Source organism: Brettanomyces bruxellensis, chromosome 8 (assembly GCF_011074885.1).
Source record: "Brettanomyces bruxellensis chromosome 8, complete sequence".
Taxonomy (NCBI): Eukaryota; Fungi; Ascomycota; class Pichiomycetes; order Pichiales; family Pichiaceae; genus Brettanomyces; species Brettanomyces bruxellensis.
In genome coordinates, this window is record NC_054689.1 from 1536323 (window position 1) to 1563724 (window position 27402).

General features: G+C 37.0%; 11 protein-coding genes across 11 annotated transcripts; 8 read left to right on the forward strand and 3 right to left on the reverse strand.

The window, feature by feature from the left end:
* Nucleotides 1-453: 453 nt before the first annotated feature.
* Nucleotides 454-912, forward strand: BRETT_000874 (uncharacterized protein; the record flags this gene model as incomplete). The annotated part of the gene is made up of 1 exon (XM_041279433.1): nt 454-912. One exon carries the CDS (start codon nt 454-456, stop codon nt 910-912), a length of 459 nt encoding a protein of 152 aa, XP_041137647.1.
* An 814-nt stretch (nt 913-1726) lies between these two features.
* On the reverse strand, nt 1727-4402 carry BRETT_000875 (uncharacterized protein; the record flags this gene model as incomplete). Its single annotated transcript, XM_041279434.1, has 1 exon — nt 1727-4402. One exon carries the CDS (start codon nt 4400-4402, stop codon nt 1727-1729), a length of 2676 nt encoding a protein of 891 aa, XP_041137648.1.
* A 6821-nt stretch (nt 4403-11223) lies between these two features.
* BRETT_000876 (uncharacterized protein) lies at nt 11224-11649 on the forward strand (the record flags this gene model as incomplete). The annotated part of the gene is made up of 1 exon (XM_041279435.1): nt 11224-11649. One exon carries the CDS (start codon nt 11224-11226, stop codon nt 11647-11649), a length of 426 nt encoding a protein of 141 aa, XP_041137649.1.
* An 884-nt stretch (nt 11650-12533) lies between these two features.
* Nucleotides 12534-14159, reverse strand: BRETT_000877 (uncharacterized protein; the record flags this gene model as incomplete). Its single annotated transcript, XM_041279436.1, has 1 exon — nt 12534-14159. One exon carries the CDS (start codon nt 14157-14159, stop codon nt 12534-12536), a length of 1626 nt encoding a protein of 541 aa, XP_041137650.1.
* A 284-nt stretch (nt 14160-14443) lies between these two features.
* Nucleotides 14444-15622, forward strand: BRETT_000878 (uncharacterized protein; the record flags this gene model as incomplete). The annotated part of the gene is made up of 1 exon (XM_041279437.1): nt 14444-15622. One exon carries the CDS (start codon nt 14444-14446, stop codon nt 15620-15622), a length of 1179 nt encoding a protein of 392 aa, XP_041137651.1.
* A 163-nt stretch (nt 15623-15785) lies between these two features.
* Nucleotides 15786-17675, reverse strand: BRETT_000879 (uncharacterized protein; the record flags this gene model as incomplete). The annotated part of the gene is made up of 1 exon (XM_041279438.1): nt 15786-17675. One exon carries the CDS (start codon nt 17673-17675, stop codon nt 15786-15788), a length of 1890 nt encoding a protein of 629 aa, XP_041137652.1.
* A 1473-nt stretch (nt 17676-19148) lies between these two features.
* On the forward strand, nt 19149-21044 carry BRETT_000880 (uncharacterized protein; the record flags this gene model as incomplete). Its single annotated transcript, XM_041279439.1, has 1 exon — nt 19149-21044. The coding sequence occupies one exon, from the start codon at nt 19149-19151 to the stop codon at nt 21042-21044; it is 1896 nt and encodes a 631-aa protein (XP_041137653.1).
* Nucleotides 21045-23177: 2133 nt separating this feature from the next.
* Nucleotides 23178-23645, forward strand: BRETT_000881 (uncharacterized protein; the record flags this gene model as incomplete). The annotated part of the gene is made up of 1 exon (XM_041279440.1): nt 23178-23645. The coding sequence occupies one exon, from the start codon at nt 23178-23180 to the stop codon at nt 23643-23645; it is 468 nt and encodes a 155-aa protein (XP_041137654.1).
* Nucleotides 23646-24458: 813 nt separating this feature from the next.
* BRETT_000882 (uncharacterized protein) lies at nt 24459-24962 on the forward strand (the record flags this gene model as incomplete). The annotated part of the gene is made up of 1 exon (XM_041279441.1): nt 24459-24962. The coding sequence occupies one exon, from the start codon at nt 24459-24461 to the stop codon at nt 24960-24962; it is 504 nt and encodes a 167-aa protein (XP_041137655.1).
* Nucleotides 24963-25401: 439 nt separating this feature from the next.
* On the forward strand, nt 25402-26547 carry BRETT_000883 (uncharacterized protein; the record flags this gene model as incomplete). Its single annotated transcript, XM_041279442.1, has 1 exon — nt 25402-26547. One exon carries the CDS (start codon nt 25402-25404, stop codon nt 26545-26547), a length of 1146 nt encoding a protein of 381 aa, XP_041137656.1.
* Nucleotides 26548-26716: 169 nt separating this feature from the next.
* BRETT_000884 (uncharacterized protein) lies at nt 26717-27256 on the forward strand (the record flags this gene model as incomplete). Its single annotated transcript, XM_041279443.1, has 1 exon — nt 26717-27256. One exon carries the CDS (start codon nt 26717-26719, stop codon nt 27254-27256), a length of 540 nt encoding a protein of 179 aa, XP_041137657.1.
* Nucleotides 27257-27402: the final 146 nt, after the last annotated feature.

Consider the following 27402-nt stretch of genomic DNA (forward strand, 5'->3'; position numbering starts at 1 on the left):
TATACTTAATGGGTTATGGCGCTAAAATGCGTTTGTTTTCAAAACGATGACTCGTATTTTCGTTCTTGGGGGAATATTATAAAAGAGTTGACATTTCCCACTCCACGTTTCCTCATGTGTTACGTTTTGTTCTGTCTTTTGCTTATCTTATTTTTTTCGTCGTCACTTGATTTACTCGTTAATTTTAAGAAAAAGGTTCTGTCATTCATCACGTCAACAGTCACAATGGTGAATTACCGCGAATACCAACAAATTATAAAGCTGGATACAAGGCCATCTCGTATTTCGAGAACTCCTTCAGCTAGCCCGTACAATAAATGCATGAATGAAGAATGCAATGTTCAGAAACCAAGGAAGAAGATAACGCGAACAAAGACTGGATGTTATTGTTGTCGCCGAAGAAAGAAGAAGTGTGATGAGAGGAAACCAGTTTGTTCTGGATGTTTAAGAAATATGCTTCACTGCGTTTATCCTACCCCAGAGGAAATCGAGAAGTCTATTCATCGTCGCAGAAAAAGGGCATCTTCTAAAGAGGTTTCTGGTTGCAGAAAGTTTTACAGAATTTTGCCAAAGACTACTTCGACGTCACAATCAAATGTGTCTTCTGCATGTTCGATAGATAACATTCTCAGATCGAAGTCTTTTGTTTCTCCACCTTCATCAGCTACACCATCAGTTGGATCACCAGCTTCTTCAAGTATGTCGTCACCAGGATCTCCTTATTCTGATTGCTCTAGCAATGGAATAAATGCATACATTACACCTGTTTCGTCTCCAAAACTTTGTGCATACACTGTTTCGCCTCAGTCAGAGAATTATAATGTTTCTTCTGTCGTTTTACAGAGGCCACAATGTCCTGCTCCGGTTAAAAGGAGTGTTGCTTCATTGGAGGTGAAAAACCTTTTAAATTAATGCTCATATTATTATTCTATCATGAGTGCATTTAGTTGGTTTAGTTTCTCTTTGCTATATCAGGGATAAGTTTACTTTATTAGCTGACGTAAGAAGGAATTTTGGCAATATTATTTGTTGTTCTGTTACTACTTTCTTTAACTTCTCTGCTTCTCCGTTATAGGGCGCTTTTACTTCGGCGGAGCAGTTATCTAAATCATAATCCCAATTAATAGATATATTTCGCTTTGGATTAAATTGAATATGTAGGTACCATATTGGTTTGAGTGATTTCTTGGGAAGAAAAATTTTTTTTTTTCGCCACATATTTGTGGTTAGTAACAACACGGGCAAGATGATAGATATCGCACAGCCTTTCATAGTTTTTTATTTTTCTGCTCCGAAAATTTTTTTCTTGTCAGGAAATTTTTGAGTTAAGCGCGGAGTGTTCGTGAAAGGAAATCCAACGCGAATAATTTGGAAAACTATGGAGAACAGAAGTGCTGAAGAATATCCAGGAGCTTCGCCTTACAAACACAAATGTACATACAGAAACAGAAAAAATAAGCAAAAAAAAGTGAAATTCAGTACTGTGGCTAAATGAGAAATCAGTAGAAATATTGAAGTGTCCCATCACCAACCACATGTCTATCCATAATCATAGTGATTGCTCCAACTCAAGTCAATATCATTTTTTTCACTTAATACAAAAGTCATGTAAAGCTAATTGGAATCCAATTTTCATTTATACAAAAAGATATATCTATAGATAAATTATGCGAGCGCGCATTAAATCCAATTGTCCGTAACGCTGTTTTGTATATGTCACCACCCCTTACTTTGTTACTGCCATATTTCTCTTCGTCTTGCGCTTATAATCAGCTAAGCTAAATTTTCGAACAATTTTCGGCTTCGTCGAAATTTCAGCAACCTTTTCAACTGGTTCTTTGCTTTCTGCGGGGTTTCTAGGAATAAGTTCTTTCTCTTTAATCGTATTGGCAACGGCAAGCTTGTTCAATTCTTCTGGAACAATGGAAAATGGCGTGTAGAGATGTTCATCTCTTTTACTATCCTCCATAATGTCGATGACTCCTGGAATCTTTTGACTGTAATATTGTTTGACAATTGCATACTTTTGAGGAATAACACCCTCAGAAAATGAATGAATCTTTGGGTGTTTGAATTTAATATTCAGCGCTTCTGAACAACTGTCCTTGTTGCCTTTTTGTTGAGACTCAGACGATGAATTTTTGGTTTCAGCAGTTCCGGCCTCTTTGGAAATGGCTTTGTTCCTTCCATAGGAAAGGTTTTCAAGTGCCTTTTCAATAATCTTTTCCCGATCATAGTATCTCTTTTCAATGGGCACATACTTCTGGTTTGGCGTAGGTGAGACAACGGTCGTATTCATGACCGAAGGGCCCGTTTTCTTGATCTCTCGGATCATCAACGAGTCCATCCGGTTTATGATACAACTAGATGGATTACCACATGCGCAACTGGAAATGCTCTTTAAGGTATGAATAGAGTTCATCAATCTACTCTTTGTTTCCAAATTCAACTGCTGGAAAGTCTTTTCTGGATCCCTTGAGGCGCAAACCACTTTGATTGGATGATTACTGTCCCATTCCCATGGCAATGTCAATTCCTCGTCAGCTTTTATGTCCTTCTTGGCACAGAGTGCAAACACACACCTTCGCGAACCAATCAGGACCGTTGCAATTTCACAGTTTGCATTGCAGCTTTTTCTTGTGAACCTAGTAATGTTACCGACTGCCCGCTCATCAATCACCAATGGAAGATGTGGATGGAAGAATGCATTTTGCTTGCAGCATCCAAGTATCCAATACTTGTTAGTTTTTTCCTCCACGTAATCCTCCTTCAACTGCATTCCACCAAACATCGGGTAAATAAGCTGGCCACGCAAAATAGCCTGCATAGTTCTTAGACCAATGCGAGATATTCCAGTGAAAGGTCCATCCTCCTTAGGTAGTCTAGCTAGCACAGATGCAGGACGGACTAAATGCCTATTAAACTCAGTCGTATTTCTGAATTTGTAAACGCCGGGCTTGTTCGATAGTAGTCTGGGAAGTCTTTTCATCAGGGACATTACACTTGCTGTAGAATATTCGTAGTGTGAAACGTTCAAGTAAAAAGTCTCGTATCTCTTCAAGGCAAACCGTTCTTCCTCCTCCCTTACCTTCTTCTCCTTCCTGTTACCTTTTGTCTTTTTCTGGCCATCTACTGGCAACGATGGACTTGCCACTTCTCCGCTTCTGCTATTCGGTTTTGTGGATGTGGCAGCTGCCGGAACTTTGCTGTCAGTCTGACCTTCATTTGTCATCAGTCCCAAAAGTTTTATGCGCTCCTCTTGGACTTTTCTGGCCTTGGCCGCATCTATCTTGTGTGTTTTATCACATTTATAGCAAAGGTATTTCTCCGGAGCTTCATCGACATCCTTGATGCCCATGCATATTGCATGCTGCCAGAGATAGCACCGGTCACACTGAATTGTGAAACCATCATCATGATCAAATCCACATATGCAGCTTATGATCCCAGAATCAGGACTCACTGCGTATGATGGAACCTGTTCATTGGCTAAGGCAGCCGGCGTTTCCTCCACCTTTTCTTCCATTTTTATTTTTGTCATAGACATACCATTTACACTTCCCTTGTTCTCTGCATCCGAATTCTTGCGGCTCCTTTTCCCACGCGAGGACATAACGCGAGAAGTGCTTCTGCTCCTTTTTCTTGTTTCTTGGGGTTGCGAATGGTTCTCGGAAGTTATTTGAGCAGGCGTGGCACTACTTCCATCAAATGGATGACTCTTGGAAGGAAGAGGCAAAGGCTTTGCAGCAGCAGCAGCCAATGCAGCAGCAGCAACAACAGCCTTTGAATTTGTCCCTGTACTGCTTGCCAGAGCAGCAGCAACGGGTCCGGGAGATGTGACATGCTCCAAGCCCGAATTTATGTAAGTTAGACTATGAGGTGTTCTCTGCTTCTTCATTGGTTCGCTTTTTGCCTGATCAGTAGCCGAGCTTTCATGGTCGCTGGTGCGCGGTTGGCTTTGTTCTTCTGAGTTCAATGCTTGGGGTTCTTTGCGCTCGGCTGCAGTTGATCTGTCAGGATTAAGAAGATCCTGAGGAAATCCGGACCTATGCATTTCACTCTGATTTGGATATCTGCATTGTAAAAATTGCGGTGGCATACTGGGTTGGCTCGGCAGCGAGGTCTCGGCGAACTGTTGGGAAGATATTGTATGATGATTCCTTACACTCTCCGCGGGTGATGTATGATATGATTCATTCATAAGATTTGCCGAAAATGTACTATTTATTCCACCTTGAGTTTGTAAATCTTGCGATTGCTGTGTCTGCGATGCTTGAATTTGTTGCGGTTGAGGGGGGGGAGACTGCGAATACCTCTGTGACCTATTAGAGAAAAGCATCAAAAGACCCGCTGCTTCTTTATCCCCCATCTCTGGGGTCGTTTCCTTAGGCTTCTCTAACATAAATTGTGGAATGCAAATATATGTATATGCTATGTTGTGCTCGTGTCAGAAAAGTAACAGTAAAATTTAAACTTTGTTGAAATGCCGAAAGATAAAGAAGATCAAAGGGGCTCAGCAATTTTGTAAGGTGATCTTTATTGAGTATTTAGCCAAGAAACCTTTAGCTGCTGAAATGTCTGAGCACCAGGAAAATCGCAAATTTCGTGTATGAATGGCGCAGCGCGGATATATACAGGTATAGCTATATTAATGTCTCTAGCTAAAGAGGGTATGGGGTTTACGAGATACGTGTGAACTACGCTAAACGAGAGTCGGAAATTGTTTAGGGAACGATGTTGAGTGGTTGAAGAAGCGTAAAAAAAAATACAAAAAAAATACAAAAAAAAATTCTGAGATACAAAAAAGTATGCGCGTAAGCGAGAAGCAACGATTCAACACTCGCACAACCATTCTAGCATTTCAGTCTTTCAGCAAAGTCTAATAGGAAGCTGAAAAGTTGGGGTTTGGAACTAAAAAAAAAAATTGTGGAATTAAAAAAAAAGTTTTTTGGGTATCGATGCATTTGCGGGTAGCACTAACTGGAAATGTGGAGCGTGCAAAAACAAAGCAGATAACAAGTCCTGCTCTCAACTTAATTGATGCATTAGAAACGTCGAATCACAATTCAGACATATGAATTAATTAATACTACGTAAAAAAATAAGTGAATTGCAAAAGCAGTAAAATTGCTTAAAAGGAGAAATTATATGAATAATCTGTAACGTGTGTAAACAATAGTAGCACGAAACAACAGGTGCATTCACCGATTAAAGAAGGTTTTCGGTGTCTTGTGTATGGTGAGTATTATAATAATTATGGTAACGAGGGTGATGGGTGGTGACTACGAATGTGCTTTGTTCATTGATATGAGTCCATACGAGAAAACTGACGGGCCTAGATATTTCATCTAGGTTGCATGTGGCTATACGAGCAAAGAAAAAATATAATGCACTTGCTATTGTCCTTCTTTCATGCGCAATGTATACCAACGTTACAATCCTGAAGCATAGATCTTGCGGTCGCTCGACGGGACGCTAAAACTTTTTGTTTCCCCGAAAATCTGCCGAAATCTTTTTTTTTTTGTGTGCTGTCCGATAAACGAGCTGGTTACCTTGCACTTCACATTTAGTTCAATTTGATATTGACATAATGATATAATACGAAAAGTGACAAGGATTTTGCGTGCATCCATATAATAATGACGGGTCAAAAAGCCTTGCTTCTAAGTTTTGCATTCGTTGACCGTTCAGGTAATTGAGCCCAGATGATGAAATACATCCTTACATTAAATTGTATGAGCTGAGGGGAGAAAAATGATGACAGTCCGAAAATAAAATAAGAAAATAAATTAATTATAAAAGATGATAGTCCCGTCTATAGTCTCAAAACTAATATCAGTCATGGTTTTCTGATAAGACAACTTAGATATATTATCACTAAATTCCTTAGTTAGTTCGTTAGTTTCTTATCTTCAATAAACCTATTCACATCACGTAGAAGTTTCAAAGTCACTGACAAGGACCATCTTTATATAGTCCTACGATTACTTTTACTTTTTACATTCACAAATAAGATTCTCTCTAATTTCTATTATCAGAACGTTCTAGATGTCAGTTAGCGTCTTTCGACATGACACATAATCTTTAATATTGTTTGCCTTCGTTTGCCCTCAATACTAAAGTCGTATCTATATCCTGCTAAACTAGTTACCAGAAGATTCTTTAGAAATCTCGAAATCCTTATTTGTAGCACAGCCTTAATTTAAGTTTTCTGAGCACAACTCTCAACACTCCTTCTTGATCAGATAACTTCAATTTCTCATTTCACTTACCTTATCAGTTTGTGTAACACTTTGGAATATATGCCTGTAGACAATCTTTTTGTAAAAATATCTGCTGGGTTATCTTTCCCATTAATGTACCATAATCTGCATATTCGTTTTTCAACTAAGTCTCTGATATAAAAATAACTAATGTTGATATGTCTTGATTTTCCGTTATCTGCATTATGACTGCTTAGTGTTAGAGCCGCTCTATTGTCGCAACATAAATTAATATACTGTACTGTAATGCCAATCTCGTTTAATAGATCAAAGAAGTATTTACCTGTAGTAACTCCTTCTCTAATTGACATTAACTCACTCTCTGCAGTAGACAATGCGACTGACTTCTGTTTCCGAGAGTACCAGGAAATAACATTACCGCAGAAGGTAACTATTCCTCCTGATTGGGATCTACCTTGACCCGACTTACCCCAGTCTGCATCACAGTAGACTGTAACCCTGTTTTGTGATTGAACAGGATATTGACGAACAACTACTTCCTTTGAAGTGTCGAGGAACTGAAAGTCTTTCCTAGAATATTTCACAGTTCCATTCTTTTTCAAAATTATCCCTTTGTCCTTAGTCTGTCCTAAATACTGAACAACCTTTATCGCTGAGCGATAATGTATTTCTCTAGGAGTATTCACAAACACCGCTAATATCGAAACATGATACGCAATATCAAATCTGACAGTGTTACTTATATAGAGCAACATCCCTATCATAGATCTGTACTCAGTTTGCTTTTCCGGATCAAATAATTTTGAATTTTCGTCAAACAACTTGTAAGCCAGCGGGACTGGAGTTGCACTTTTCTTTTCTGGAAGTTCAATCTGCAAATTCTTAATAATCCGCTCAATCGTATCCTTTGCAGATAACTTAATGAAATCTCTCTGACAATTCAATGTCATCCCGAGAAATATCTGAGGATCACCAAGGTCTGTCATCGTAAATCGTTTAGATAAACAATGCAATGGAAAGTCTAAATCTTTCTTGCCCTTACCGGCAATTAATATGTCATCAACATAGACGACCAAAATACAATTGTCTTTATAAAATATGCAATTGTCTTTCTCCGAATTCTGGAATCCACCGGAATTCAAAACTTTCCTTATTGTGTTATACCACAATCTTGGCGCTTGTTTAAGTCCATAGACTCCTCTTTCCAACTTCCAGACATGTCCCTTCTTCAAAGGAACACCTTCAGGCGGTTTAAAATATACTGGGTAATCAATTTTCCCATTCAAGAATGCATTCTTTGCATCTAACTGTCTTAAAGACCAACCCCGTATCGCTGCATAAGCCAATACAAACCTGAAGCTATCCAGTTTCATGACAGGCGCATAGGTTTCTGCGTAATTTAGTCCATGCTCTTGTCTGAAACCTTTCGCAACTACCCTTGCTTTAAATCGTTCACCACCAGGTTCTTTTTTCACATTAAAGACCCATCTATTAGTAATAACTGTAGAATTTTTCGGCATTTTCCATATAGGAATTTCTCGATAAGCTTTATTCTCTTTGAACGATTGTAATTCACTATTACATGCAGTAATCCACTTATCTTTCTGAGCCGTTTCTAGTGCCTCACTATACGTCGCAGGGATATCATACTTGTCTTTCGTTACAAGGAGATTAACACTTTCTGATCTTCCATCTGCAGTGAGCACCCTGTCGTTCTTACAGTCTTGAGACCAAACTTGAGCGTCATGCTCAATAATTCTCCTTCTTCTCAAGCTGATGGGACGACCACCACTATGAATAATAATATCTAATAACGCATTTGGATTAATGGCCTTATGTTGCGGAACTTTCGCAACGTCCTCGGACAAATGAATTTCCTCACTCGCCTTATTATGCACAGACACATTATTCTGCTTCTCATTATCAGTTACCGCGATTCCCTTCATCGATTTGTCATAAACTTTAGGTTCAACTACTCCCTTCTGCACTTGTTCTTTTGACCGGTCATCTTTTCTCATACTTTCTAGAAAGTTTCTTCCACTAATAGGAAAACTCCATGGAATTGAGCTGAACGCAGAACTTCGTATCACCTTATTATCAAATAGCCGTAATGCTATAACCTGACTAGTCGTTGGAATCACCTGATTTCCGCCATATCCTAAAAATGCACATTCATAGCTTTCTTTTGCTAACTTCTGCTTTCTATCATAATTATAGCAGAACACTTTGCATCCAAACGGTAATAATTGCCTTGGACACACAACTTTTGCGTCTTTTAACACGCCTAATGGGCATTGAGAACTTCTGTTTTTAGGTAAAATATTGTTAAGAAAAATAGCATGTCGATATGCATAAGTCCAGTATTTAATATCAGAACCTGAACTCTGCGTCAACTTCTTTATGCAACTTTCTATTTCATAGTTTGTCCTTTCTGCACGTCCATTCTGATATGAACTATGTGCCGCAGTAAATTCTTGTATAATCCCATTTTCTTCGCAAAACTTTGCTAGTTCTTTGGTCCTAAACTCATTATCAGATCTCAAAAACGTCGGATACCTGTTAGTTAGCTTTAACAAGTTTATAAACTTTTTAATAATATCAATCGTTTTCTCCGAGACCTCAGATCTGCTCTCTAATACAGAACCGATCATAAACTTTGAAAAACTATCAGTCATTGTAAGACCATATTTTCCATCTATTGGACCCATAACATCAACACAAAGTCTTTCACCTGGTTTACTTGCATGAACAGCTTCTTTTGTCCCATGCTTTAACTTTGTCTGACCAGCACAAATCGGGCATTTCCTTACAACTTCTTTCACAAGTTTCTTGCTTGCTTTAGCACTTCTTGTCATCTTAATGATCCTATATAGCTGATTTGCTGACGCATGACCATAATCTTTATGACACGAGAGAATGTCTTCACCTTTCAATGTTTCAAGAATTATCTCTGAATTGGGATTTTGAACAATGTAAAAGCCATTCTTATTTTTAGCTTCTAAAATTCTTTCATTATCGTGCTTGACTAACACTTCATCTTTATTCCATTCAACTTCATATCCCTTTTCAAATAATTTCTTAAGTGAGACCACATTGTGTGCTGCTTGAGGTAGATAAATTGCATTCTCTAAGATAATATTTCCACACTTAACATTGCCTGTCGTTTTCGCAACTGTTGATCCCGTGGCACCTTTAATTATCTTATAAGCTGGCTCCTGAGTAACAAATAAATCTTTATCATTCACGACATGACATGTCGCACCAGARTCTAGTATAAATTCCGCAYTGGAATTCTTAATCTCTTCGACTGCATTCATAATATCTTCTTTGTTGCAATCTACTTCTTCAACTAGATCTGCCTCTTCATCACTCTCCTTCTGAGCCCCATCTCTCTTATCTTGAAGTTGTTTCATTTTTGCTTGCCATTTAAAGCAATCTTTCTTAACATGACCAGGTTTATGGCAATAATAACAAGTAATTTCTCTTTTCTTCTTTGAGTTTGATTTATAGGAGTTATGCTTTCTCTTTCTGAAGCTAACACTCATAGCAGTTTCCGCTGCTTGCTCCTTCTCAAATTCTAATCTCACATGATCAAATGCTAATGCTGCCTCTATTTCATGATTATGCCAATTGTTATTGTTTGGAACTCCATCTGACACTAATTGGTTTTTAAACATCTTATAAAATGATTCACCTTTTCTGCCAACTATAATTGATAAGCCAATTGATGGATTAATATTGATTTCAAATACCTCATTAATATCCTTCAAAACTTGTAGGATTCTATTTCCAGTCATATCTTTGCACATATCAAATATCTTGTCTAACAAAATTCCTTCATCAAATTGATGAATAGTATCTAATGAAGAGTTCAAAACCGGAATAATTTCAAGACCAGTTAGTCCTGTCCAGGGGTATTTTTCGTCCTTTCCAAAAAAGATCGAAACAGCACGTGCAATACAAACTCCAATTGCACACCATGGCATATCATTTGGTAATCTTCTCATATCAAGAAGCCGTCTAACTGCATTAATTTCTTCTTCTGTTGTCTTTTCGCCAAGAATCTGATTACAAAACCAACGTTTAAATTCTGGAATAAAGAACTTAGACTTTCTCGGTTCGAAATCGGAAAAATTGTGAAGATCAAATGCTTTCTTCACATCTTCGCTTTTGATATGAATCTTTCTGACGAGTTCACTATAATTTGGTTCCGTTGAACCCTCAGCAATTGTTTGATTAGTTTCTGAAACTGTAGACATATTAATATTGTTGTTTTAGTTGAATGGTGGAAAACAAAGATTGGAAATCTGATGACAGTCCGAAAATAAAATAAGAAAATAAATTAATTATAAAAGATGATAGTCCCGTCTATAGTCTCAAAACTAATATCAGTCATGGTTTTCTGATAAGACAACTTAGATATATTATCACTAAATTCCTTAGTTAGTTCGTTAGTTTCTTATCTTCAATAAACCTATTCACATCACGTAGAAGTTTCAAAGTCACTGACAAGGACCATCTTTATATAGTCCTACGATTACTTTTACTTTTTACATTCACAAATAAGATTCTCTCTAATTTCTATTATCAGAACGTTCTAGATGTCAGTTAGCGTCTTTCGACATGACACATAATCTTTAATATTGTTTGCCTTCGTTTGCCCTCAATACTAAAGTCGTATCTATATCCTGCTAAACTAGTTACCAGAAGATTCTTTAGAAATCTCGAAATCCTTATTTGTAGCACAGCCTTAATTTAAGTTTTCTGAGCACAACTCTCAACAAAAAAAAGATCCGCCGGGAGTTAAAATAAAATGAAAGCAAGAATTTTCGAATCTGCCCGTTAACCGTTAGCAGTGAATAGATTCATCTCCTTATCACAAAACGGCCGCACGCTACTCTATACTGATTGTGGGTGAAAGTTACAAGCTACAAGTACATTTAACTTCAAAACATATTGGCGGTTTGCTTGCCTGTGATAGAAGGAATAAACAACATCTATGGCACATCGAATTTTGATGCGAGTGGTTCTTACTGGAGCCAAAGTCTTTGGTAAGGCATTCACTGAAGCATATAGGCAGGCTGCTGCTGCAACAACTGCTCAACAGGCTGCAGGAACAACGAAATCATCATCTACTAGGGCAAGAGATGCTGAAATTACGTTAGACGAGTCCTGCAAAATACTGGATATAGATAAACATGACATGTCCCTAAGCAATGCACAGAAGAAGTTTGATTATCTTTTCGATGTGAACTCTAAGGAGAAGGGTGGTTCGTTTTATGTGCAGTCGAAGGTCTTTAGAGCTATGGAAAGAATAAAACAAGAACTCGAGGAGACGAATAAGTCTGACAAAATCAAAGGTGATTCGAAAGACAAAAACACCAACGAGGGAAAGAGCGTAAATGACACGAAAAAATCTGGGTGAGCAACTGTTCAACATTTACAGTCAGTCGAAGACTGTTTGTATTATTTAGGATAGTTGGTTTTGTATCGAGTGTTCTTAAATTCTGTTTGAGTAAAGCCTGGACTTTTCTCAGATCATTGTATATAGCTTTGAACAATGTTTGCTAACGTATTTCCGAAATATCGTTAATACTGCTTCATAACGAAGCAGGCAGTAGACTAGTTTTCACGGAGTATTAGACTGTTTTCTACTAATTACTCACATAACAATAGAATTACATACACAGAGCTTAATCTACGAAAAAAAAAGGTAAAAAAAGAAATTAAACTAACATGTACGAACACTATTAGTCGGAAAGAACCAACATACAGACGTAAACGACTATACTAGTAGACTTAGCTAAAAGCCTTGGAACTCTCGTCTTCCTCTAACGTGTTACTTCATTATTGATCTAAGGACTAGAAACGGAACGCTATTCGTGCCTTCGGTGTTAACAAAGTCGCATAGCATTTAGCTGATTGGAGACGAACCCGACTTTTGTCTGAAACGACCATGATGGTTGAATGGTTCGACCCAAAACGTCCTATGTGGTATAAAACCACTACTGATGATTGGCTTCCTGAAATGGAACAAGAAAAAAAGGTTGCACTTAGGAGCGAAAATCTGCATCTATTTATACTAATTTTTAATGGGGCGGAAAAATGCAACGGAATCTAATATTAAAAATTTTTCACTTGAGTTGAGGGTTTGTACGTCTGAACCCGAATAAAAAGCGCGGTACCCGACTTAACTAGATACTGAAGCTAAAATAAAAGTAATCTAAGTCGATGGTAAAATCAAATTTCATGTATTTATTCAAAAGAAGGCCTTTACAATAGTAATTGGGTTGTCCATTGGGACCATTATTACACGCCTATCATAGAAAATATGGAATCTTGCTGCTCCTGATCATTTCCTAGTTGCACAACAGATGGTTTGGTTTTCAACAGTGCTTCTTTTGCGTCCTTCTGATTCGTAGCACTATCTGGCATATTATTAATTTTTGGGACAGTTACATCCACAGTCTCCTGCTTTATGTTCGGATGTTCATTAACATACACCGGCCTTTGCCATTTTGTAGCATCCTTCTCGTAATCCCACGTGTTTCCACTGTGTGCATCCATGCTCTTCTGCTTTTCTTTGTTGACCTTGTCCTTTAAATTCTTTATATCTTCATCATCGCTGAGTTCTAAAGAATTCAGTGGCTCCTTAACTTCTTCCATGTAAACTTTTCCATTTCGTATGGTCATATTCATCACGTGTTTGCCCCTGCCAGATGCTTTCTCCTCGTCCTCATGCTGTTTTCTCAATCTTTTTTGCTGTCTCTTCATCTCAAGAGCCCTTTCTAATGGGGATGCCCATAAGTTGTAAGAATCCGATGGTAAGTTAAAGTCCGAAGCTTGATCTATAATTTTTGTCCTCTCGGCACCATTAGCTTGGAATCCCATCAAAGTATCTAATCTTTTTTGTGCTTGAATAAGCTGTTCATCTTTGCCTTCAATCGAATCAAATTTCTTCAGATCATTTTTCACCTCGTCGGATTCCTCCTTCTTCTGTTGCTCCAACTCCTCTCTCTTTTTTTCAATTTGACGCTTTCGTTCAACCCTTTTGAAGGCTAGCTCTTGAACTCTATAATTATTTTTTCCGGCATCATTAATTGATATCTTCACAACTTTCTTCTTTCTACCTTTAGGGCGGTGGTTGACTTGTGAATTACTTCTTGATGCTTCTTCAGAAGAGCCAACAATCTCGTGCTTCTCCTTCTTTAAAATATCAATAATTTGAAGTCTTTCTGTGTTAGTTAAGAGATGATGACCGCAGAATGAGCATGGCTGAAATCCCTCCTTCTCACAGATTATCTTTCCACAGTTAAGACAATTGGGAAACATTTGGAAAACTGGATGTCGTGTACCGTTGCAATTACAAACACGTACCACATCTTCCGACTTCCCATTTGACCGATCATTGGATAACTCTAATTCATTTAATGCTGCATCCAAGTCTCTCAAATTATCCAACGTTTTCTTCGCATTCTTCCTTCTTAGCTCTCCTGCCTTCGTATTCTTCTCTTTTTTCTCGACAAGTTCGGATATGTTTGTACCACTTGCTGGTGCATTCTTTAAACGTTGATTGTGCCGAATTTCTGCCGCATTTTCATGTTCCCAGGCGTTACCCCTTCCATTGGTTTTTAATCCATTAGATTGCAAAGAAGTATTGCTAGTTTCTTTGAAAGAATGAATTTCGCCCTTCTGCTTATTACTTCTTCTATTTTTTTCACCAAAAAGCATATTGGAAAAGTTTGTTATAAAATCCAATGCTTTGGAACTCTCTCCAAGCAAATTTAAAAAGTGTTGACTCACAGCATCCCGTGTTCTTAAGTTACTTAAAGCATAATCGACTATCTGAGCGATCGAGTCTGAGTCCAATGGCAATATTGATCCAATGGTATTTGTGGCATAATTCTTGATTTGATTTCGTGTATAAGATGACATCTGTCCGGTTTTTCAAAGCTTTTATGTAATTATTATATAAAAATCATCGTTTCTACTGCAGAATAGGGAATCTCTAAAATTCATGGTGCCCTACACCCATGAACTCATTTTATAAGAAGAAGAAGAAAAAAATAGAAAAAAAATTAAGACTTCTGCTTGCATGCTTGTTTGTGCTCCTGGTGTCCTTATACATCGAAAACCTATTTTATTTTACTATTGCTCTAGATGTTACGAGTGTGTGCGAATTACAGTGGTGTATATATACTAATTTAGCGCTACATACAATGGAAGATCATTTGAATACAAAAAGCAATAGCACGCAGGTAAACTTTTCTTCAGAAGATATTCATCTTCTACGGAGAGAACTCAAACAAAAGCAGAAGGCATTAATGAAACGACATGAATTATTGAAAAAGCAGCTTCAAACGAGAATTGCTTCCAGAAATTTGGTTAAGCAATTAACGACAAGTAAAAGCAAAACAACATTGAACACTGACAGGCAAAAATGTATGAAAGCGCCGAAAGTAAGTTTAGCGCTAGAAAAACAACAGAGGCGATTACTAGAAACAGTGTATAGAAATAGAGTTGCGTATAGTTACAAAAATCGAATATCGTTAGGTGGCTTGAAATATGTCTTAATCCATGGAGGGAACACGTTAGCATTAGTATCATCTGAAAATGAATCCACGAAGCATAAATTAACGAGTATCGACGACTTAGAATTATGGATTGTTTACATGCACAAGAAATACGTAAAAGATTATTTTGGAAACTACAACTTGCAAGAAAAAGATCATCTATACAATAACACCAAGGGTGAATGTGTGTATTATACGAGAAACGGTTACTGCCAAAATTTGAGATGCAAATATAAACACACACCTGGTCATGTTGCCTTGTGCCCGAACATAATGTCCACTCAGCATGAATGTAATAACAATCACTGCCATTTATCACATGAACCTTCACAATTTAATGCTCCCTCTTGTAAGTTTTTTCAAGAAGGTAAATGCTCGAATGTGAATTGTGTTTTCTCGCATAAGCTCGAAGCAGAAGCTGACACTCCTGTTTGCAGACCATTCGCTATTAATGGATACTGTGATCTTGGGCGAAAATGCCCATACAGGCATGTTTTTGATTGCCCAGATATGCAGGAGTACGGATATTGTATGAGAGGTTCAACATGTCACTTAAATCATTCATTTAGTGTGAAGAAAAACGGTAACAATGATAAGGGGCCCAGGAAGGCCATTCGAAATTCGGATAATGATGAGGTGGTGACGTATATTGATGACAACCGGTCAAAATCCTCTAAATTTATTGTAGCGGACCAAGAGTTGTTGAAAAGAAAAGTCTCAAATCCATCTGGGAGCGAAGATATCATTTCGGAGTCTGGGTATTTACCTCAGAGCGGTGATGAAGATAAGCAGCTTTCAGGGAACAAGGATTTTGTTCATGTCTAATAGTAATGTAGCATTTTTTATTTTATTTTTGCTTTCTGCTTGGGTATAGGTTTATTATTATTTATAGCGATTTATAGAAGAATATATTTTAACTGGCATCAAAATATCTTTCCTCCAGTATGCATATGGACGCACAAGATAAGGCCACTGTATGTTGTGAATTTTATTTTGCGATTTTGTCTTGCAGAGGTACATCCAAATTGTACGAATTTTTAAAGCTCAAACTCAGATCATCAAATGAAGAATCTTCGATTGACGATAGATTTGGCTTCACACAGATTTCCGAATCTTTCAGAAAATCTTTCAGTTTGTCGTAATTGGGGATTTCAAGAGATGTAAGTTGTGTTTCACCATTCACAAAACTTGGATCTGGGTACACATCCTCCTTTTTGAGTTCCAATGGAAGTTCAGAAGAATATAATTCTAGTGATTCTGTAGGGAATTGTATTCCATTGGCATCGTCTGAATCCATGCTGATAGAAGAGTATTGATAATTCTCTTCATCTGTATTACCACTCCCACTTTCATTGTTATCCTCTCCATCCTCTTTTTCTAAGGATGGAATCTTTTCCTCTTTTCGCTGATTCGTATGCCTATTTCTAAATAAATGAAACAAGTCTAGATCAAAGTTTCTTAATTTCTTCTCTTTATTTAGACTTCGGTTCGTTGAACTGGCTGAACCCTCAATTTGATCAATTTTTGATGAAACAGGATTGGTATTCTCCTTTAGGTTAATGTTGTCCATCCTCTTTGTTTTCATCGTTGACAGTTCCTTTTCACCAAGATTTGAAAGACTGTTAATGAAGGCACATCCTTTTTCGTAACGAAGTTTATCTTCTTCTGTTAGAACAGTATTCCGGAAGTACAAGCTTTTCGCAAGGATTTCCGCCTTTGCTCTGAGTCCAGCATCCCAAGTCAAGCATGATTTTACAATCTCATATAACTGATATCTCTCTGTTTTTGGAATATCTTTTCTTGGTAAAATATGACTGATACTAGTACCAGGTAACTTTGGCAAACAAAATCCCAATTTTGCGGCCAAAGGCTGTGCTTCATCCCAATAACCTCCTAACGGTTCCTTAATTTCTGGACAATTTATTCTCTCCGGGCAGCCTAAAAGTTCCAACACTTTCCAGGTTTGATCCAATTCATTCTGTCCTGGAAGAAGGGGGTTAAATGTAGCCGTTTCAACTGCCACACAACCAAATGCCCAAATGTCCACTGGAAATGAATACTTCTTTTTTCGAAGAAGAATTTCAGGTGACCTGTACCAGCGGGTAGACACATATGCGGTGAAGGTATTGTTGTTGCTGACATGACGAGCTAAACCATAATCTGCTAACTTTATAACATAAGTGCAATTTTTCATGGATGGTGGCACATTTTCTTTTGATCCGTAAAAAGTCACTGTTGGCATCACAAGAATATTTTCAGGTTTTATATCCCTGTGAAAGAATTTAGAGCGATGTATATGTCGAATTGCTGCTAAAAGCTGTGCTAATATATTTTTCAACGTTGGAGGGGAAAATAAGGATCCCTTTCTTGTTTTCATCAATTGGTATAAATTTTGATTCATTGTTTCCATTACAATATGGAGCTTCAAGAACATTTTGTCAATGAACACATCATATATCTGAACGAGATTCGGATGGGAAGAAACTGAAAGGATAAAGTTAACCTCTTTAACCCTAGAATAATCTGCTACCGAGTGGAGCTTTTTGATCATGATTTTAATTGCCACTAATTGAGTTGGAGCTCTTTGATAGTTAGCGATTGGTTCCATTAAAGTTCCCACTTGACGGCACATATTTTTTCTGATAGATTGCATATAGCCATTTTTGATTTTAGCCAGAATAACTGAGCCAAAACTTCCTGTTCCCAAGCCTCCAACCACTTGATACTTTTCTTCTGCCAGCTTTACTGGTAACTCTAATCTATCATAATATGGTATTATCTCTTCCTTCGAATCAATGGGATTCCAAACTGGGTTGAGAGAGTCTGATGCTGGTAATGCAAAGGTATGACCGGAGCAATTTTCTACCAAGTCCGACATCCGGTTATTTAAAGAAGTCTCTTCGTTTTTTAAATCAAATGACAAAAAGATAGGATTAATTATGAACTAGTGTGAGTAAAAAATATGTATTTTGACAAGGCTTAAAATCATCAACTTAGCGTTTTGGATTTCAATTTCGAAGTCAAACTTGAAAACACCAGAAGTTTTAATTTATATATTCAGTAGGATATCTGACAGACAGCTCCCAATATATAGATATTGATGGAGGGGTATACGAAATGACGACAAAAAAGAAAAATAATTATTAGCATAATAATAATGCAAACAAGGATTACTAGCAGACAAAGAAGTATGGTAGAATTAGGATTACCACAAAAAATAAAATAAAACTTAAAAATATATTAAATTCGCTTGGAATAACTAAAAACTGAAAGCCGTGTGACGATTTACACTCTTTGATTAATACCCTTCCCTCTTTTTCGAAAATTTCCTTCTTTAGCAAATATTAAAAAAAGAAAGAATGAATTAAATAAGTTTAATATAAATGAGTGGCCTAGAATAAAACAGTAATGTGCAGAAGATGATGCAAGATCCCTGGCGACAAATCTGCAGAACATATGCAAAATAAGGGATCAATCCTAATTTACTAATTTTGTCCAGAAGGAGCCACACACAAAAAAAAATCAGGTTCAAAATCTCTTGTGATGTAGATAGAGGTCGTATCCCTTTTAAAGGGGTAGGAGGAGGACATTTCTCACATAATATAATTACCACTGGCTGTACTTTAAATAAAAGAACTAGAACTCCCTATGATTGAAAAAAAGCTTCCAAATCAATATACGGGAAAAAGGAAATAAAGCCAAAGTTCCCACTACAAATAATACATACTCTTAGTAGCCATCAATCTTCACCTAATGCTAATTATGTTTTTGAGAAGGTAATATCTAAGATTTGACCGAATATCGTTGATTTCTTTCTACGTAGCGACTCACACATAATCTTATATGTGTATATAATTTCTATTACATTAAAAGACCAGGGCCCAATTTGTGACTAACAGCTGGTCTGAGTCAGTTTCGCTTTTTAGTGATAACTAAATTTGTGCCTAACTGATTTAGTGAATGAATTGAGTACATTTCCGATTCAGCGATGATGGTTTTGGTTCTTGGACTCCGTCTGATCAAATAAAAAAAAAAAAAAAAAAAAAAAAAAACGGAGATCTCAATAGATTTACGTATTGTTCCAGGGCGACACATTACCGCTGTTTTCAGCAAACTTTAGGAAATCGAGCACCTTCATTTTTTAGTTTTATTTTATTTTTATTTTACGACCGAAGATAAAGAACGAGATAGATAACCCCTCGTTATCTTCATCTCAGTTTAAAAAAGCATTCATCAACTCAATAAAAAATATTATTTCGACTTGCAATACATACTACATACATTAGAATACAGCCCTTGCTGAATCAATTTATAAGAAGTGGTCTTCTATTCTCTCGCCCAAATTACTACAATGGACGCGGCAGATTCAGCATCTACTAGCACATCCGGGTTGTTGCCAAAGGAAAAGAAGAAACTGATTTTAAATACTGCAACTATAGAAGACCTTCAAAAAAAATACGGAGCGGTTAAACCATCTTTTCATGAAGTACTTTATAAGCTTTATCAAAATGATTTATATACAGAATTTGATAAAAGAGTTCTACAAATGAAACCAAATGATTGTGCAATTATACAGAAATACTCAAAGGTTGAGACATTTCCGATTGATGGCCACGATAATTTGAAGATGGTTACAGTTAATACTTTCATCAGTGATCATCCTCTTCGAGAGTTTCATCGAAGATCTGTGAAAAAGTGGAAAGACATAGCTGATATGGAGGGTCTGGAAAGGGCCCAGAATCAGCTTGCAAAAATTGAAAACCTACCATTGCTTGTATTTATCCATGGTCTAGGGGGTCAACTTTCGCAATTTGAACCGATTATACAAGAATTTAGAAATTGCTCAGATATGTTTGGAATTGATCTACCAGGATTCGGTAATTCAAAACCCACGGAAAAAACACATCTGTTTACAAAACTTTCTGCATCTTCTGAAGAGGACAACAAAAAATTAAATCAAACATTTATAAATATGCGGACAGAGAATTATAGAACAGATAGCATAGTGGATATATTGTATCAAATTCTTTTGCAGAAATTTCCCAAAAGAACATTTATTATTGTGGCCCACTCCATGGGAACACATTTAGCCATTAAACTTGTGAATCGGCTACCTTCAAATACAGTTGAAAGTTTATGTTTTATATCACCCCCAAAATTGAGCGAGACTGTAGACCAGCCACCAAGTATACCATATATTACAAAATCATTTTTGGCATTATCCAGTTTCTATCCCAGATTATTTGATTTTTATCGAATGATCGACAGATTTGGCGGCCTATATTCACACTCGGTCAACAGCTATCTTTATCCCGCTGAAAAGGACGTTTTTAAACGGTTGACACAACTTCGTTGGAATCTCGATACAAATTCAATTGTATTCCTCAAATATGCAAGAGCATTCAGGCCAGCTGCCGCCACAGAATTGCTCGGTGCCGCCTCTAAATTGTGTCATTCAACCGATCAGGAAAGGCCACGTATATTAATCTGTTGTGGCGATAGCGATAAAGTGACTCCATTAAAATACAGTAAAGAGATTACAAACATTTTAAGAGACTCTGGTTTTGCTGTAAAGCTTTCCAAAGTGAAGGAAGCTAATCACTCAGTGTTTTTAGATAGGCCGCATGTTCTTTCTGGACTTGTTTACCAGTTTGTCAGTGAACTGGGTCTTAACATTGATTGTACCTGGACACTTAAAATAAGGGCGATTATTGGTGGGGACAAATGGAGTATGAAAAATATTGAGAAGTGGAAAAAAGCGGTGACTTTATCCAAACCATTAATTAACTATGCAAGTCCAGAAAAACCCAAATCACCGTTATTGGGCATGAAAACATTAAGGGAGAATGACCCAACGCACAACCCTCTGACATTTGAAAGTACACATCCAGAGATTTATGCTATCATGGATATTGGTTCTGACACACCATCCTACGATCCAAAAGACTTTAAACGTATAAAGTACATTAAGTATAAGACTGAGTCAAAGGTTACACCCGATGATATTACAATTGCCAAATTTCTCGATATTGTTGATAAGCTCGTTTTGGCAAAACAGAGCAATCAGTATATAGTTGTTCATTGTCACTATGGTCAAAACCGAACTGGATTCTTGATATGTTGCTACCTTGTTGAGAGATTGGGATGGACGGTAAAGGAAGCTTTGGAAGCTTTTGAAAATTCAAAGGAACCTGGAATTAAGCATCAACATTTCAAGAATGCCCTTTATCTCAGGTATGGCGAATGAGGATTTTAACTTAAGAAAAATAATGATACAAATTCTAGTGTACGATAGTTAATTTAATTTAAGAATATGTTTCATTGCACCAGTAGTAAATAAGACACTCGGCCTGATTAATAATAATATAATAAAAGATGTTGAATGAAAAAAAAAACACTTAACTAACCCATAGTGTTTTGTGATGAATTGATTTTCGTGAAATGGTAATGGCAGACTATTTTAGTGCCATAAATGCGTAAATAAGCGGAGACAACCCGTCAAACCAACCGCCTAAGTAAATAAAATAAGAAAAACCCAAATTGCTTTATTTTAAAGCTCGCAATCCATGCAAGCAAGAAGGTGAATGTACTCGAACACTTTGAATATTAGTCGGACAAAGCACAGTAATAAAGTATATCATACCAGCCAATATTTCAGTCCTCAAGTTTCCTCAATTAGGAGAAGAAAGCATCAATAGGTAAAATGCGAATAAAAAGACATCATAAATTGAATCGCAGATGACATCACTTCTATTCCATAATATAAGAACACTTATATTCTAAACGCACTGCGTTCGTTAAAATGGCCATGCAACAACATGTCATCTTCTTTTGTAGTCATCGAGTGCTTTAACGGCAAAATAAATGGTAATCCCAGACCAAGGGCCAAATATCCTAAAGCAGCCACCCTTTGGGAGGTAGAGATACGAACTGGTCGACTAAATTGATATAAACTTCTGTAAAACATCAATAAATGTAATGATTCGCTGATCTCTGTATGGTATAATTAGAAAGAGCTGTAACAATATCCTCAATTTTTCTGCCAGAGAATTGGAAGTGGGGCTATTATAGCTTAAATATCTCAACAAATATTCAAAGCTGAGAAAGCAAGTCTCGAATTAAATCATAATAAAGTGTGTCTGTTTAGATTTAAACAGAAAATAGAAGATCTTGCCATATATATACGGACACAGCAATGTGTGTCGTTTACTTATTGATGCTTCTCGTATAACACCAACGAGGAAGCCCCTACAAAGAAAACAATGCATTCAGGAATTTGGATTCTGTGAGAGTGGTGAGATTTTTTTTTGAGGAAAACAATGCAATTGAAGTTTCCATATCAGAGCATTATTGTTCAAACAGCCCATAAATAATAAAAAAGTTTAAAAGCTGTATGAGTAACAAGCCAAGAAAATGGGAAAAAAATCAAGATGATTCTTACCAAGCTTCTATGAGCCTCAATTAAAATCCTTACTGTGGTGGGTTACATAAGTATGTTAATGCAATTTGAAACTACATATCATTTGCCAGAAAGAACCACACTAAAACAAAAGGGAATAAAACCGTACGCTTAACCATTAATGATATGATATCTTAAAAACTAAATTTTATTAATAGAGAGTGGTTATGAACAAAAATCAGAAATAAGAAATAGGTTAAGGTAAGTAATATAGAGAGGGCTTTCTATGGTGAGAGGCCACGATACATTTTCCTTTGCTGACAGCTACGAAATTTCTGATTGGCTGAAAATGTTGCTTTCTCAAAAACACTTTTTTTTGGGGCAAAATTTTGTACTTGGTCCTGAAAGAAATTCAGGTTGCATTGTCATAATAACCCGAGCTGTTGTATTTTAACCTTTCAAGTGTATTTAAACTCATTCTTTAATCTATTGGTAATTTAACTGGGGTACGGGAATGCTGGGGGAAGATTGATTGATATACAAAATTTTAGACTCTTGCCAGCCCTTTTTGTTATAATTTTTTTTACAAGTAGTTACTCTCGATACACTATAATCTTATTTTAAGGCATAACCTATATTCCTATGATGAAATGATATGCGATATTTGACATACTTTAAACATATTCAAAAGCTCATTTCCCTGTAACATCATCTCCTGCCATTTTGCGGATTTTCGGCCTATTTCTTATAATTTATTTTAATAATTTTTTCTTGAAGTTTTCAAACAGAGTACACGACAATCGACGCGCCTATCTTCTGGCTTGCATTTCAGACTTGACGATTTTACGACGCGTCGCGATACATGGAAAATAAATCTCCTGTACGTGTAATTTTGTTATCCCGTTAAGGATAAATAACACTAAATCTGTTACAAGTATTTATGTTCCAACAGCAATACCCCTTGAATATAAGTAACATACTATGCCGAGTAGAGAGATTAAATACGATCGGGCTTCAAAATCATTACAAGAAAGGGGAGACCCCGCTAGATTACAAGAGACTGCAATAAGGAATGGATCTGTTGTCTCTACCCCGGCGGGTCTTTTTTTGATAGAAATACAAGGGGAGCTTAACATTCCAACAAAGAAACCAGATGGGCTTAATGAAGAAGAAGAGAAATTGTTTATTACGAGAAAGGTTCCAAATATATACACGGATAATGATAAGCCGTGTAAGGACCTCGTTAGATTTGGCAAGATAGAAATTCATGAGCAATCCGGAGAAGCTATTCTTTACATTAGCACTTCACAACGTCTTGAGGGAAAGATTGAATCATTGGATTCTCCATTGGGTATATTGAAGATACCTCAGGGAGATGAGAGTTGTGAAATGCTTGATGTCATTAAGAAACGGTTGGTGTTCAGAAATAGACCACTTCCAATTATGTGATTCCACAAGTCCAGATCGTGAAACTACCGAAAATTTAATAAAAGTGCTTGCTTTACAATAATATACAACAGATTTCTGTCTTCATGTTTCAGAGTTATCCAAGCATGGCTCTGCTTGTATCCTCGCCTCTACTACCGCATCTTTAGAAGTGATCATCAGAAACAAGCAGGTTTTTCACTTTAAAGGTCAATAAGGATCTTGTTTCATATGTTATGAATGAACAATAGGATGATCTTTAATTTCTTCTGATTGGGCGGAGGTGAGAAAGATTGGAGGAAAGCAAAGTTTCCTATTTCGGTTTGCAAAGGGATTTTTGATACCGCGCCAGTTTTTTGGAAAGCACCAAACAACGATGAGAGAAAAAGTTTTCAATGCATTTTCTAAGATCATACAATATGACTTTCTCGATAAATTGTTTCATCGACATAGAACTATTCTCTAGACGTTTGATTTCCATTTTGAGGAAATGATTTACGCACCACACTTTCCTACCTTGGATTTCAAAGGTTTATCTTTGACATAGAAGTACATATTTGAGCCCAATCATTTGATTTGTACTGCAATCAATTAATATTTTTTCCACCTGATAGTCTGAATCTGAAACAAGACAGTTCAAGATGAAATCAATTGACTGTTGCTGCTTGATGTTGTACTTCGATGGTTAAACATTATATAAAAGGCACTAAATTCATGTATACTGGATTCAGTTTTGACATGTCTATTTTTCTATTGGATTTATTCACTCATCATCATTGCAACACAAGTTACAGATAACACTACATTCGATCAATTATATATCCTCGCAAACAAAAAATGAAGTTCGGAACTACTCTTCTAACTGCACTATTGGCCTCCACTGCCTTTGCTGCCCCAGCTGCTAAAGCTAACGCTCTTGCTAATGCCGATGCAGATGCAGATGCAGCTTGGAGATTAAAGCCATTCGTTAGATTCCAAGGTATTTGGAAGAGAGATGCCGAAGCCCAAGCACAGGCTATTGCTGATGCTTCCCCAGATGCAAATGCAGCATGGAGACTCAAGCCATTTGTTAGATTCCAGGGTATCTGGAAGAGAAATGCAGAAGCAGATGCGGAAGCCGATGCAGAAGCAGATGCAGAAGCTAAACCAGCTTGGAGATTGAAACCATTCGTCAGATTCCAGGGTATCTGGAAGAGAGATGAGAACTCTACTGAGATTGCAACCAACTCTACAGATCTTGATGACAGCATTTTGGGAATTCTTGTTGCTGTTGATGATGAGACTGGGGAGCCTGTTGATGCTGCTTTTATTCAATCTGGTGAAGATGAGGATGAGGAGTAAATATTATAATACGGTTCTATATACTCCTGCGGATGAAAACAATCCCCATATGATTTGAATATCATTTGTCAAGTTCGTTCTTTTTTTTTCTTCTTCTTTTTCTACGTTTAATATCCTATAGGATCGGTGTGCTATTTTCAGTATATCAATTGTTGATCAATAAAATGTTTTAAATTTTAAATTTTAACTCTAGGCCTGAGTAGCAGAAATTTGGGAGAAATCCTTTTTTTTTCGAGAGAAGCCCTGAATCTTATCGCGATATATGGTGATCCACAACGCGTTAAGATTTGAAATAAAACACCCCCCCCCCCCCCCCCCCCATTACAGCGAACAGCGTCTATATTCGTACCATCTTTTTAAAGCAATTTACATTTATTGGTCCTCTACTGTTGAAATATCACAATTTATGTACTAATAAGCTTAATATTTTCATTTTTTCATGTCACACGAAGATGTTAAAGACAAAATTCCAGCTAAGCCATCTGATCAATGCCTTCGTTTAGTGTCATTCAATGTGAATGGTGTTAAAACGTTAAAGAATTATTATCCATGGAACGAACGACCCGGATATGACGAAGCACTCACTTTTATGAAAGCGGATATAATTACGTTTCAGGAACTTAAACTTCAAAGAAATGACATTGATACTAGCATTGCTAACCCTATCGACTACTTGAGCTTTATCACGATCCCGCAAAAAAGGAAGGGATACAGTGGGGTGGGAATATTCGTAAGAAAGCCGACAAGTGATTGCTCTGATATAATGAGAAAGGCACTCACAGTGGAAAAGGTCGAAGAAGGGATTACTGGATATTTACATCTGAAGAAAGCTCAGAAATCATACCGAGACTGTATTGATGATGAAAGATATGAGGATCTTTGTATTGGAGGCTATCCAGATCTTGATAATTCTGTTGAAGGGAGACATATTGATAGTGAGGGCCGATGCATTTTGATTGAAGTTGGTATAGGCTTGGTAATTATAGCAGTATACTGTCCCGCAAACTCAGGTTCTACAGAAGAAGGTGAGGAATTTAGATTGTCATTTCTTCAGTGCCTTTTTGAGAGAGCACGAAACTTACTTGCTCTGGGAAAGCAAGTCGTGATTTTAGGTGATATAAATGTATCGCCTGATTTGATCGACAGTGACGAATCCATTAGTGATGGCTTAACTGCCGGCAAGATAAAGAAACCATATGATCCTGCAAATTTTGAGAAAGAAAATAAAGACCAGGTGACAGCATTTAAAACATCAACGAAAGCAAGAAAACTTCTTAACGCCTATTTATATGATACATCTGGAATGGATGCAAGGCATGACGGAAAAGTGCTACATGATGTTACTAGAGAAATACAAGGCAGGAAACTAAAGATGTACTCTGTGTGGAATACCCAGAAGAATAATAGACCAATGAATATTGGTTCCAGGATCGATTTATTTTTGGCGACAACGGATATTGCCAGAAGTGCTCTTGAATCCGATATTTGGCCATTCTTGTATGGAAGTGATCACTGTCCAATATTTTGCGACTTCGATTTGTCAAATCAACACTTATCGTCTTCCATCGAACGGTCGCACTTATAATTCAAGATGCAGCTGCAAGCATTTACAGGCAAAGCATTACTATTGTCTAGGAAATGACAGGAGTATTGCTTCTTTTTTTAAAAAACCCGAAAAGACGGATTCGTTATCGGGAACTGATGGATTCAAATTTGCATATTCAAAAAAGAGGAAAGATACAGAGGTAACACAAATGAAGCATGATTTATCATCGTCATCTGAGCTTGGTTACAGGAGCAGAAAGCACTTAAAGAGGAGTCAGCAAAATTTGTCGGCATTTCTTTCCGTGAAAAGGGTCCGATCCTTCCCCTCTCAGAAAGAGCCTCCATGTGAAAAAAAGCTGATTGTTTCGCAAGAAGCTGTAAGCTCTCTTTTTGTTGCAGAGTCTGAAAGTGACACTGAAAGTGAAAGCAATTATGCAATAAGCAACATAACTGAACAAAATCCTAGGAGAAAAAATACAATTAGTGCGAGAGAGTTTAATAAATTGTTGAAGAGTTCTACTTCCATGGGCACACCATTTTGTTATCATGATGAACCTTGCGTTCTGCGAACAGTGAAAAAAGAAGGCAGTAAGAATTTTGGAAAGAAATTTTGGTGCTGCGGCAGGCATTCAAGAAACTTGTCCTGGAATCTCACAGATCAAAAAGATGGTCATGATCACAATGACCTTCTGAAACGCCCATTGGACGAGTACGAATGTGGCTTTTTTAAATGGGTCTCCAAGATGTGAAGCGGCCCTTGAGAACCGACCATTATCGTCGCGTCGTAGATAGCTCACTTCGCTGTGACAAATTTTTTTTTTTTTTTTTATTATTATCACTTGCCAGGATAAGATTTTACTTGATAAAGAATCAGATGCTTTTTGATTCAATCTTG